This window comes from Megalobrama amblycephala, linkage group LG14 (assembly GCF_018812025.1).
Source record: "Megalobrama amblycephala isolate DHTTF-2021 linkage group LG14, ASM1881202v1, whole genome shotgun sequence".
Classification (NCBI taxonomy): domain Eukaryota; kingdom Metazoa; phylum Chordata; class Actinopteri; order Cypriniformes; family Xenocyprididae; genus Megalobrama; species Megalobrama amblycephala.
In genome coordinates, this window is record NC_063057.1 from 18,999,287 (window position 1) to 19,011,765 (window position 12,479).

At 36.0% G+C, this 12,479-nt stretch overlaps 1 protein-coding gene across 10 annotated transcripts in view; it reads left to right on the forward strand.

Annotated features, from left to right (window-relative positions):
* The window catches only part of acss3 (acyl-CoA synthetase short chain family member 3), a 162,349-nt gene that overhangs the window by 104,521 nt on the left and 45,349 nt on the right, over positions 1–12,479 (forward strand). For all 10 annotated transcript variants that reach the window (XR_007179757.1, XM_048157049.1, XM_048157053.1 and 7 more), the window contains one exon: positions 11,424–11,527. Coding sequence is in view for 9 of the 10 variants with exons in the window: in XM_048157049.1 (XP_048013006.1) it covers positions 11,424–11,527 (104 nt within the window). In the remaining variant the exon portion in view is untranslated. The remainder of the gene's footprint in view (positions 1–11,423; positions 11,528–12,479) is intronic.

Consider the following 12,479-nt stretch of genomic DNA (forward strand, 5'->3'; position numbering starts at 1 on the left):
CAGGCTTTCATTCAGTATACTTTCTTTCCCACACAAAAGCAAGGCTTCTGTATTATCTGATTGAGTGCGATCTTAAATGAATGGGACTTAGCAATGAAGGGCCAGTTATGTTAATGGTGATGAATTTTTAAATAATGCAAAAACAGTTCACAGCTTGGTCAAGTCATTTCCCTGCTTAGTCGCAGTTTGGGGAGCAACATTGTAGACACCTAAATTAAAATAGTAGTTCTAAATACATCGTTTTCCATTTTATCTTATGTCTTTTGCCACTGTTTTGTCCCCCAAATCATTACTTTGTCCAGCAAAATTTAGCATAGGCATTCTATGGATCTTTTTTAGTGTAATAGAAATGCCATTACAGTGTTGATTCTTGTGTGGATGTTTGTCTACAAACACTATGTTGCTGTATGCTGTGACAGTGCATTTGGGGGGCAAAAAAAGTGCAGTTACCATGGTGATAGTAATGGATGTGTTTCAATAAAGCAGTATAGAGCTGCTATACAATGGTTATGGCTTTGATTTAAACTAAAGTACCGCTTCATTACGGAGCAGCAATTCCTTTTCTTTCTTGCACTCAAATGATATTCTGCCTGTAATAACTATTCAGTGCCAGTTTAAAGGCTCAGTCACATGGTCATTAATCATTTACATAAACATCCAGTTAATAGATGGTTATGAAAGCTCTCACCCTGGAGAAAAATAATCAGAAAACGAATCACATTGATGTGTGGTGGAGGTATACTGTAGCTTTACCCTTTTATCCCTATGATCTACAATGTTAATCAAGCTTTATTGCGCAAAAAACTGAATGTAGCTTTACTGGACGTGACCATTTTCATTCTCCTCATCATCACACTTTATTACAGACTCAAGGCCCAAATTAAAAACACACAATACATAAAATGAACAAAATACAACAGCAAAATAAATAAATAAAAAGGTTACAAATCAATGTCTCCACACCTTGGATCAATAGCGTGTAGTACTGACCCTTATATACGATAAGCCCACATTATTTTCTTTTTTGGAAGCATTAAAGGTGCTAAAGAGGATGTTTTGTTTTATACATTTTTGCAATATTACTTGAAACTGTCTTTACTAACTGATAAAAGACTATTTATTAGGTGCACTGAAAGGAATAATATTAATATACATCATCTGTGCACGAGGTAGGGCCTTAAAAACATCAGCCAATCGTTTATGCGATCATCGCGTATACGATTGGCCCTCTGGCTTGTCAATCACTGCCGTGACGTTCCTTGTGAGAGACGAGCGCGGCTGCGCGCTCCAGTAACTTTCCACACTCCACAGGCTCCACATGCAATGTTTTTGTCAGGAGACAGGAGTAACAACTGCATATTATGAGTTACCTGCGGTGAGTCTGACATAATGAATCCACTAACACGACACAGCGAATGCCGGTGGTAAACACTCGTGTTCCAATACTCGTGCACGAGTTTTGGGAGGCGTTCCCTCGAAATGAGCTGTGAAGTAGGGGGGTTGTTCTTACGCATGCGCTCATTTCAAAAATTCACTAAGGCCCCATTTACACTGCACGGTTCAAGTGACCCAATTCCGATTTTTTCCTCCCATGTGGCACAGATCGGATATGAGTCGCGACCGTGTAAGCAGGAAAAAAGCGCATGGATTCCGATTTTCACAGATCGGTTTCAGGCCTCATTCATATGTGGTTATAAATCAGATATGAATCGGATACGTGCGTTTGCGCCTGCAGTGTAAGTGGACAGATCGGATATTCCCCTGTAAATGCGACTCCTGCGTCATTGAAAAGTGAGGGTTTTTTAACATTTCGCGGTACAGACATACCTATAACAAACGGAACATCTCTAGTTGACTGGCAGATTATTAATTTAATTTGTTTGTGTTAAATAAGAGGCGATCTGACGTTGAAATGTGTTGCTCTTCAAATCACACTGAGTGTTCGTTGTCACTGTTGTCAGTGACGAAGGCTCGTGCACAGACGCGTGCTTCAGTCCCTATTCGTTCCATTGAAACCACAAAATAAAAAGCACACAAACTTGCAACTGCCCTTGATATACAATCACTGATGAATGCATTTGTTTTAATGACAAAAAAAAAAAAAAAAACCTAGTATACAGGGAGTGCAGAATTATTAGGCAAGTTGATTTTCTGATCATATTTTTTTCCCAAGCACATTTTACCAATTCCAATCCACATCAATCTTAATAACTACTATTAATATTGTTTTTAATCATTTATAAGTGATATATAATTGTTCATGAAGGCTGGAAATGAAAAATGCCTTATATTCAGGTGTGCAGAATTATTAGGCAAGTTTTCTTTTACAGGCAAAATGAGCCAAAAAAGAGATTTAACTCAGACTGAAAAGTCAAAAATTATTAAATACTCATGAGAAGGACGCAATACTAATGCAATACTAGAAATTGCAAAGTTAAAGCATGACCAAGGGACAGCAAAATGCTCATTGGGTCAGCGGGGTCATACAAAAACAGCTGGAAAAGAAAAGACACGTTAACAGCAAAATAATTAAGAATTAAGGTGAAGAATTAAGTGTGAAACCATCAGGAACCCTTTAGTCTCCAGCGCCACCATTTTCCAGAACTGCAACCTACCTGGAGTCTCCAGAAGTGCAAGGTCTCAGGATCTCAGAGACTTAGGTTAGCTAAAGAATCCTAAAAAATGACCCGCACTTGATAAGAATCACAAGCTGAAGTGTTATAAAATACATGAAGACTGGGTTTTTATAGGCCTTATAAACAGACAGCTTGAGAGTGACTCCTGAAGGACCAGCACCACATCCTCTTGTACCACTGTTTGAAGAATTTATCTTCCAGAATCTGGCAGTAAGTTTTGGAAGATCATTTTTAGTCCATCTCTGCAAGACAGACATTTCAGGATAAGAGATGGACTAAAAGTGAACTCAAACACCTTACTGCCAGATTCTGGATAAATTCTTCAAACAGTGGTACAAGAGGATGTGGTGCTGGTCCATCAGGAGTCATTCTCAAGCTGTCTGTCTATAAGCCCTATTAAAACCCAGTCTTCATGTATTTTATAACACTTCAGCTTGTGATTCTTATCAAGTGCAGGTCATTTTTTAGGATTCTTTAGCTAACCTAAGTCTCTGAGATCCTAACACCTTGCACTTCTGGAGACTCCAGGTAGGTTGCAGCTCTGGAAAATGGTGGCGCTGGAGACTAAAGGGTTCCTGATGGTTTCACACTTAATTCTTCACCTTAATTCTTAATTATTTTGCAGTTAACATGTGTCTTTTCTTTTCCACCTGTTGTTGTCTGACCCCGCTGACCCAATGAGCATTTTGCTGTCCCTTGGTCATGCTTTAACTTTGCAATTTCTAGTATTGCATTAGTATTGCGTCCTTCTCATGAGTATTTAATAATTTTTGACTTTTCAGTCTGAGTTAAATCTCTTTTTTGGCTCATTTTGCCTGTAAAAGAAAACTTGCCTAATAATTCTGCACACCTGAATATAAGGCATTTTTCATTTCCAGCCTTCATGAACAATTATATATCACTTATAAATGATTAAAAACAATATTAATAGTAGTTATTAAGATTGATGTGGATTGGAATTGGTAAAATGTGCTTGGGAAAAAAATATGATCAGAAAATCAACTTGCCTAATAATTCTGCACTCCCTGTAGGATGGCGGATTCGAGCCCAAGAAGCTGTGAATATCTACCCGTACCCGAGTATTCTTCAACTCACACGCTTCCAGCAGAGCTGCGTACGTATACTGTCGTGAAGAATTTGTATTATTTTTATGCAGGGATGTAACTATTGCATTAAGAGGGTTTCTATATGAATTCATGTCAATAAATTAAGCTCAATGTACCATTGAAATTGATTTGTGATGTCAAATAGGTTATTTTTGGTACGTTTCGCCAAGTGCAGTGTAAAAAGGACACATCCGATACAGGTCACTTTTAAAAGAAATGTAAGCAAGTCGTCCAAAAAAATCGGATATGGTCAAAAGATCGGATCTGTGCATTAAGACTTGCAGTGTAAATGCGGCCTAACAGTCTTTGGTTTCTCAGTCGACGAAAATATCCTCTTTAGCACCTTTAAGCCAGCAAAGAAATTTATACTTAAGATTTGGTTAAACTGCTTCAAAAGTATTAACTCCTGCAACCACACACATTTCACTTGTACTGTGAAATCTAGGTCTCTTTAAAAGAATAGTCATTGCATCATTGTAAGCAACTTGAAGTCTCTGTAAGCTTGCTATCCTACAGTTTATCCACAAATGAGTAGTATAAAGTGGTGTACAATATGCTTTAAACAACGACATCTTCACTTCATCTGAGCATGAACTAAACTTACTTAGCCTGTATATAAATCATGCAGCTTTACCTTTTAATATCCTCATCATCTGTCATGTGCTCAGTAATAAATTTGACTCTCCTGCTGCGGTTCTTTTAATACTCGCATGTAATGTGCTGCACTTTTGAACTGCCCCATCCAGTAATAACAGCCTCTTTGCAAAGCCTGCATTAAATTTTGGCAGATTCACAACATAATTTGTGCTGAAATGTGCCCTACTAATGTTTAAGATCAGAGTAAAAGCCAGTTCAGCCAGTTCTCATAGAATTTAGGATTAGTACAGTAGTATCCATCCAGCTTTCTCATTATTTCTTTATCACAGAGTTTCTGATTTGAATGACTGTCTTTATCATGTAAATATGGGTGGTCATGTGCCTGACTTCATTTAAATTGTGGACTTTATTTTATTTTTTGAAAACATTATGAATGTTTTGAATTCTTATATTCTTATAATTAAATAAATTAAAATAAATAATTACGTTTTATTGTATTTTTGATTTCTCATTGTATTATTATTTGTTATGATAACATTTCTTATTATATATATATATATATATATATATATATATATATATATATATATATATATATATATATATATATATATATATAGTTCATTTATTTATTTATTCCAGGATTCTTGATTAATAGAAACTTGAAACTTATAACACAATTTACTTTAACGGAAATCTTTTATAATACACAATACAATTTTATGAGCATAGTGGACCCAGCTAGATTAATAATAGCATAATAGAGATTGTCATTTAGTAGATGGTGCTCATTTACATTTTTTGACACCTCATGAATATTTATGCTGCATAAAAATCAGTTGTGTTTTTTCCACACTTGGCTTATGTAAATCCTAGTAGCAATAATGAAGTTATATTTTTCACTAGAAAAATAAACACAAGGCCATTATTTCCTTTTAAACTGGCTTTATTTTGCTGGCGTAATTATTATGCTATGACCCTTAAAGGGATAGTTCACCCAAAAATGAAAATTCTGTCATCATTTACTCACCCTCAAGTTGTTCCAAACCTTTATGAATTTCTTACATCTGTTGAACACAAAAGAAGATATTTTAAAGAATGTTGGTAACCAGATAGTTGATGGTAGCCATTGACTTTCATGGTAAGGGGGAAAAAAACAATAGTATTGAAGTCAATGGCTACCGTCAACTGTCTGGTTACCAACATTCTTTAAAACATCTTCTTTTGTGAACAGGTTTGGAACAATTTGAGGGTAAATTAATTGATGGCAAAATGTTCATTTTTTGGCCAACTATCCCTTTAATGAATACTTAAGCCATTTTTTATTTTTGTACTTAAATGACACAAGCATGACAGACATTTGCAAAGATGAAATGGAAGGAAGGGCAATTCAGCTCAACCCAAAGGAGCCATGCAATGCGTGACTTTTGCACAAAAGCATAGGCTCTCAGTCCTGGAGTGTGTCTCTCATGTCTGCGCTATAACCTGCTGCTCTCAGTGTGGGTTTAAATGCATGCCAGAGGGCACGACTCAATTCAATAGAATTTTCCAGCTCAGAGAATCTACAGCGAACACTGTAAGATCAGGATCTGCCCTCTCACCAAGATCATAGGGCCGATGTTAACCCACACCTGCAGCAGGTCGCTGCGATAGATATGTCCACCTGGATTCCTGAATCTAATACATCCATGGATTTGTAAACATACTGTTGCAAATGGATACCATTGTTGCACAAGTTGTAGTGCAGTCTTTTTGCCTACTTACACTTTTGCACAATATAGTGAATTATCCTTGATATACATCAGTGTTATTTTCATGTTGTCATGAGCTTTTTTTCTTTACAGTAAGCTGCAATGTCACTCAGTTTTTGTTTCATTAAAGTTCCCCATTATGCTATTTTAAAGGTTCCTAATTTTGTTTTGGAGGTCTCCTACAATATGTGAACATGCATCCATGGTCAAAAAACAGTTTCATTTTCTCATAATTTACATTGCAGCATCACGTCTTTTCTCACAGTGTCTGAAACAGTTCCATAAAAGATCTGTTCTCTCTAAACCCCTCCCAAATTTTGATTTAGTTTTAGTCATAGTCTTTTGACTAAAATGCCATTTAGTTTATAGTCATTGTAAATTGTTTTAGTTTTAGTCGACTAAAATCTAAAGGGTTTAGTTAAATTGTAATGCATTAAGTAAGCATTTCTCTAACAATACAATATAACAATATACAATATAACCCTCAAAATGGATCTTTACAAAGTGTTCGTCATGCATGCTGCATGCATGCATCGGATTATGTGAGTATTGTATTTATTTGGATGTTTACATTGATTCTGAATGAGTTTGAGGCTGTGCTCCGTGGCTAACGGCTAATGCTACACTGTTGGAGAGATTTATAAAGAATGAAGTTGTGTTTATGAATTATACAGACTGCAAATGTTTAAAAATGAAAATAGCGACGGCTCTTGTCTCCGTGAATACAATAAGAAACAATGGTAACTTTAACCACATTTAACAGTACGTTAGCAACATGCTAACGAAACATTTAGAAAGACAGTTTACAAATATCACTAAAAATATCATGTTATCATGGATCATGTCAGTTATTATCGCTCCATCTGCCATTTTTCACTATTGTTCTTGCTTGCTTACCTAGTCTGATGATTCAGCTGTGCACATCCTGCCCTTGTCTAATGCCTTGAACATGAGCTGGCATATGCAAATATTGGGGGCGTACATATTAATGATCCCGACTGTTACGTAACAGTCGGTGTTATGTTGAGATTCGCCTGTTCTTCGGAGGTCTTTTAAACAAATGAGATTTATATAAGAAGGAGGAAACAATGGAGTTTAAATTGTAACAAATTATTCGTCAACGACATTAACACTGTTTCCGAGAGCCTGGTCTTCTCTGATTGGTCAGGTGACCCAGTCTTTTGTGATTGGTCTCCTTCTAGTGCGTATCGGAAACGAAACGTCAATTACCATATCTGAATTTCCTCAGCACTTGTATACGTAAGCAATAAGGTATGAGAGGCTGTGCTGTATCGTGAATAAGTCATGGCTGAAGGGCGTTGTTAGGCACGATGCGAAGTGCCTGCAACCCCTTCAGCACTAGCACCTTATTGCTTTTATAAAACGGTTACTGCAAAATACAAATATTAAAGCCAAAAATATGTATCAATGCAACTTTCATGAAGTAAAATCACTAAAAGCCTTCCTTCCGCCGGAAAAATAGTCCCTGACCGTGAACAGCAACAGAAATTACATTATTATGCCAGTAGATGGCGGCAAAGACTGTCTTTATGAGTGAGTCAGTCAGTAGCAAAGACTTTTACATTGAAAAGACTGAATTGTTGTGAACACGGAACAAGATGCAACTGTCAAATGCTTTGACTATCGCTGTCAGTCATGGGAAAACCCCTTAACTGTTAAAAGGACAAGATAATACATATGTTTATTAGGAACATAGGACAAGGACAGGAACGAACCATTTTATAAACAGTGATATAATCAGTAACGATCGCGTTGGTTTCACCATATTAATTAGAGCACGAGTCCTCATCCTTTTGAAGTGCATGCAAAGTGGATTTGCTTTTGCAGAGCAGAAAAATGCGTCTTCTTGACATATCCACAACACAAACTCTTCTAGTCTCAGATACAACTAGTGTATGAGGGCGGGCCAAAGTACATGCTGTTCACTGGCAAATGATTGTGCCTCTGAACATGACAGGCATTGAGATGTGGGGGGAGAGAAGGTGTGTGCTAGTGTATGGTGTTTTGACCCCAACAGACTCCAGCTTGTTGTAATGCAGATCACGCGTATGTGACCTTGACTCGTATGTGAACTTGGTAATTGAATAGCTTCTGCATTGTTTGACCCTGAAGTGAAACAGGGAAAGGAACTTTAATATGGTTACTTGATCATAAACACTGACTCAGAGAGATTCAGTTATGGAGGGGGATCATATAGAGGAGATTGTGGTAAGATGTGTTGTCCTTTTAATCTAGTGAACTGTGCACACGTTAAACTGTTTTTTTTTTTTTTGCATGTCAAACTAAATTTTCTATGTGGCAGGTGAAATGAATTTTGTTGCAAAGTAAATTTATTCAGGTTGTAAAATTTTAGAAATATAAAATATATATCAGTACTTGTTGGTGAATTTGCCAATTTAAAAAACAAAAAACAAACAAAAAAAACAACAGGTAAATTATTTGGCTAAAGATTAGCCATGAAACATTATACTTAAAACGGTAGTTGTATCAGAAGCGTTGGGGTAAGATGTGTCAAGAGATTTGCCTCCAAATACAAATTCTATTACAAATTGTTTTACTTTATTCAAATATTCTAAACATTAAGTTGTTTCTTAACTGTTTTATGAAAATATAAATAATATGCAACAAAATTAGACTTTAGAATAGCATTGTGCACTAGTATAAATCTTCCGTATTTGTAATAAACTCATTAATTTTCATGAACCATGTGGGGTTTGGGGGGAAATCTTGAAATTGAGGTTCCCAGTGTAATATAAATGAAATATATACATTTAAGATATAATACAAATTACTACCTGTATCATTATATTTATTTGCATTTGATTGATACAGTAGTTATTACATTCATATATTAAATTTTTCCAGTATGTTTTTGTTAAACTTGTTGTATATACTGTGCCGTTATCTATCTGCAAAATCCATTGTCTGCAATTAACTTTTTATTTTATTAAGTATCAAAATTTGCTTCCAGATGTGGCTTTTCAAAGTCATTATTTGTTTTGTTTTATAAAAGTAAATTATATAGGCCTATTTTTATAACGTTGTATAAAACGTCAAAACCTTCAATCTAGTCAGTTAATTATTAAATTAATTATTGTTTATATAATTAATTATTAGTCATTTATGAATTAATAAGTTGTTAATCAGATGTTACAATAAAAAAAAACACGTCATGTAAATTTTTCAGCAATTTTAAACTTTCCAAAAAAAAAACTACTTTTTCGAACTCCTAGGCCGTTGCTCCGATTTTCATGAAAATTGAACCAGATCATCTTCAGACCATGCTGACAAAAAGTTATGGAATTCAAGTCGATTTGTCAAACCATTTTCGACAAACACGTGAATGAATTTTACATAGTGCTTGCCAAAATAGACGTAAGGTTGTATCTCTGCAATGCTTTATCTCATTCAGACCAAACTTGGTACATGTTATCACAAGCATGACCTGAGGCTACATGCAGTGTTTCGGACCTACTGGTCCGGAGATATGAAAAATGGCTCTTTTTGCTTATAACTTCTCAACGGTTTGCCCAAAAATCATAAAATGTGTCTCTTTAGATTCGGAGCAGCATACTGAGTCGAATGCATTTTGGATTTTGTAGTAAAATGCTGTATTTTATGAACACATTAGCGTATCGTTACAAAACTCGGTATGGGTCATCGGCACGATGCCCTGAAGGACCCTGAGAAGTTTTGTACCAGCGAAATAATTACATGCTTCTAACTTTTAAAGCAGAACTAAGTAACTTTTTTTTACCTTCATAAATAGTTTTCTAAGTCCTTACGATGGGTAATTGACTTGTAGTGGTGTGTTTGAGGCGAACACTAACCCCATCTGGCACGTCTACGCCAGAATACAGCACTTGCAAGTTGAGCTGCACCGACCCGAAACAATCTCGCCTCATGTTCACGTTCACGCGAGAGTGACAAAATGCTTTACGGTAATTCAAAAACAATGTATATATTATGACTTTATAAGACAATTTCTAAAATTACCCACCTCCACGGAGTGAACTGTATTTGCAAATTACCCACCTCCTCTTTCTTGTACTGTATTTGCAAAACTACTGCGCTGGTGAGCGTTGTAGTCGTTGTAGTTCAGAGCTGCGCTTGGAGTATTTACGACAGTGTGATTCACTGAAGGAAACTGTAGGGGGACCTTCGCAAATCTTGCTGAGTTCTGCTTTAAATGTGATTGACTTATTTTCACGGGAGTCATCTCCTGAGATTGCTGAATCCTTGCCGAGTCCAACGATACCAAACATGCTAGGTTTTGCCTTATAGTTAGTGCAACATTGTGATTTAGCGTTTAAACAACTTTCGTAAATGTCTTTGAAACCGTTAGTCCGATCGAGACGAAACCACCATAGGAAAATCAAAAACATAGGTTGTTGGCTATGTGCTAATGGCCAAATGTCAACATTTTGATAGTAATTTCATAATGTTAGTTTTTTTATGTGTTTATACCTATAAATATATATGACTCGTAAACGAAATTAGATATTTTCACCAAATTTGACAAGCTTATGTATGGGGGCACTCTGAGGACACACAAAAAAAAGCAGTGGGACTGCACCACTTGGTGGCACTATAATTGAATAAAACATGAAATTGGCTCTAACTACAGTACTGTTGGTCTGTTTGACATACAGTGTCTTTGTCTCAGTTGCTATCATTGTCCATTATGACATTGTTGGTCTGCTGCTAGCTTCCTTGCTTGCTTCTGTTGTGCTTGGCCCCTTAATTGCTGCTTGCAGTTATATTTTTATTTGTATTTGGAACATTTTTATTTGCATTAGTAGTAGCATTTGTAGTAGCATTTTGAATTGAATGCAAATGCAAAGAGAGTCTAAAAATAAATCAACTTTATGTCTTAGCTTAGTTTGTGCTTGTCAAGCTACCAAATCAGTCGAATTCTCTTACTGTATTAGCATTTCAAACATGCTTCAGTGATGAAAAGATGTTTTGACTTTGCTCCTTAGTGAGCATCCCTTCGGTATTACGGGTGTAGTTTACTGTAGACTTGAGATGATGAAAGGATTGTGTGATGTGACCACCCGCAGCACGGTTTAATCCACTCCTTGTTTGAGGATTGATGTCAGGAACAGTGAGTCCTCACCTTTTCACCCGCTGTGCTTCATCCAATCACCGCTTGTCAGTTCTTCTTGTTTCTTTACTACAAGAATGAGTTAAGTAAATATTTAATGCAGGTTTCTCTTCACACATTTTTTTTCCCGCAAAATCTTCGGGGACACATGAGACTGCTCTGAAGTTTATAGACTTTCTAAGAGCTGTTTTTTTTCTTTTTGTAGGCTGAGGAACTTGTTTGTTGCCGGAGAGCGCTGTGATATAGAGACCCTCGAATGGGCCAAGAGGAGTTTTGGAGTCCCAGTGCTGGATCACTGGTGGCAAACTGGTGAGTCACTGCCACACTCAGGTTCATTCCTGCTGTAATTTCCTATTGCCTGTTTCATAATGCACTTCTTGTCTTTTAAGGCATTGTTCACAGTCAATCATATCTGTTTTCTTAGATTCAGACTTATTGTTCACACGTATACATCAGTTGCCATAGTAATGACTTAAGCATCAGCACAACACCAAGAAATGTTCTTCTGTAACCACTGTAAGCTGTCATTGTGGACTCTTTCAGAAGTACATTACATTGTCAATTATGACACATTTTGTAATTTCATCCAAATTTACTTAACTTACACTAACTCACTGCTATACAAATCTGATCTTACTATAAATCATCCAATTTGAATTGGTTTTGAAATGGATTTCATAGAGTTTTTTTTTTTTTTTGCTGTTCATAGTACAAACAAATGGATTTCCGAACAAAGCCTAAGATGAAGGGTGATCCTCAGCTGTTGACATCAGCTGGTATTGATATCAGTGTTTGGCATAATGTGATTCCTCTCAGCAGATGATGAGTCAAGTAATGTCTGATTTAAACAGATCAAATACGTGTTTGATTCAAGTTTGAGTGGCACTCTATTCAATTGATGGTAGCTGGGATTAGGGTGGGCGGTACTACATCCAGATACACTGCCATTCAAAAGTTTGGGATCGCTATGTTTTTATCCAGAAGGGGTGTATCAATTTGTTTAAAAAATGTAGAGTAAGGACATTTATAATGTTTTAAAATGTTTTATTTCAAATAAATGCTGTTGTTTTGAACTTTCTATTCAAGAACACTGAAATGAATTTCCACAAAAGAGTTTTCAAAATTGATAATAACAGGAGTAATTTCTTGAGCACCAAATCAGCATAGTAGAATGATTTCTGAAGGATCATGTGACACTGAAGACTAGAGGAATGAATAAATAAATATTTAATAAATAACATTTTAAAATAGAAAACATTTT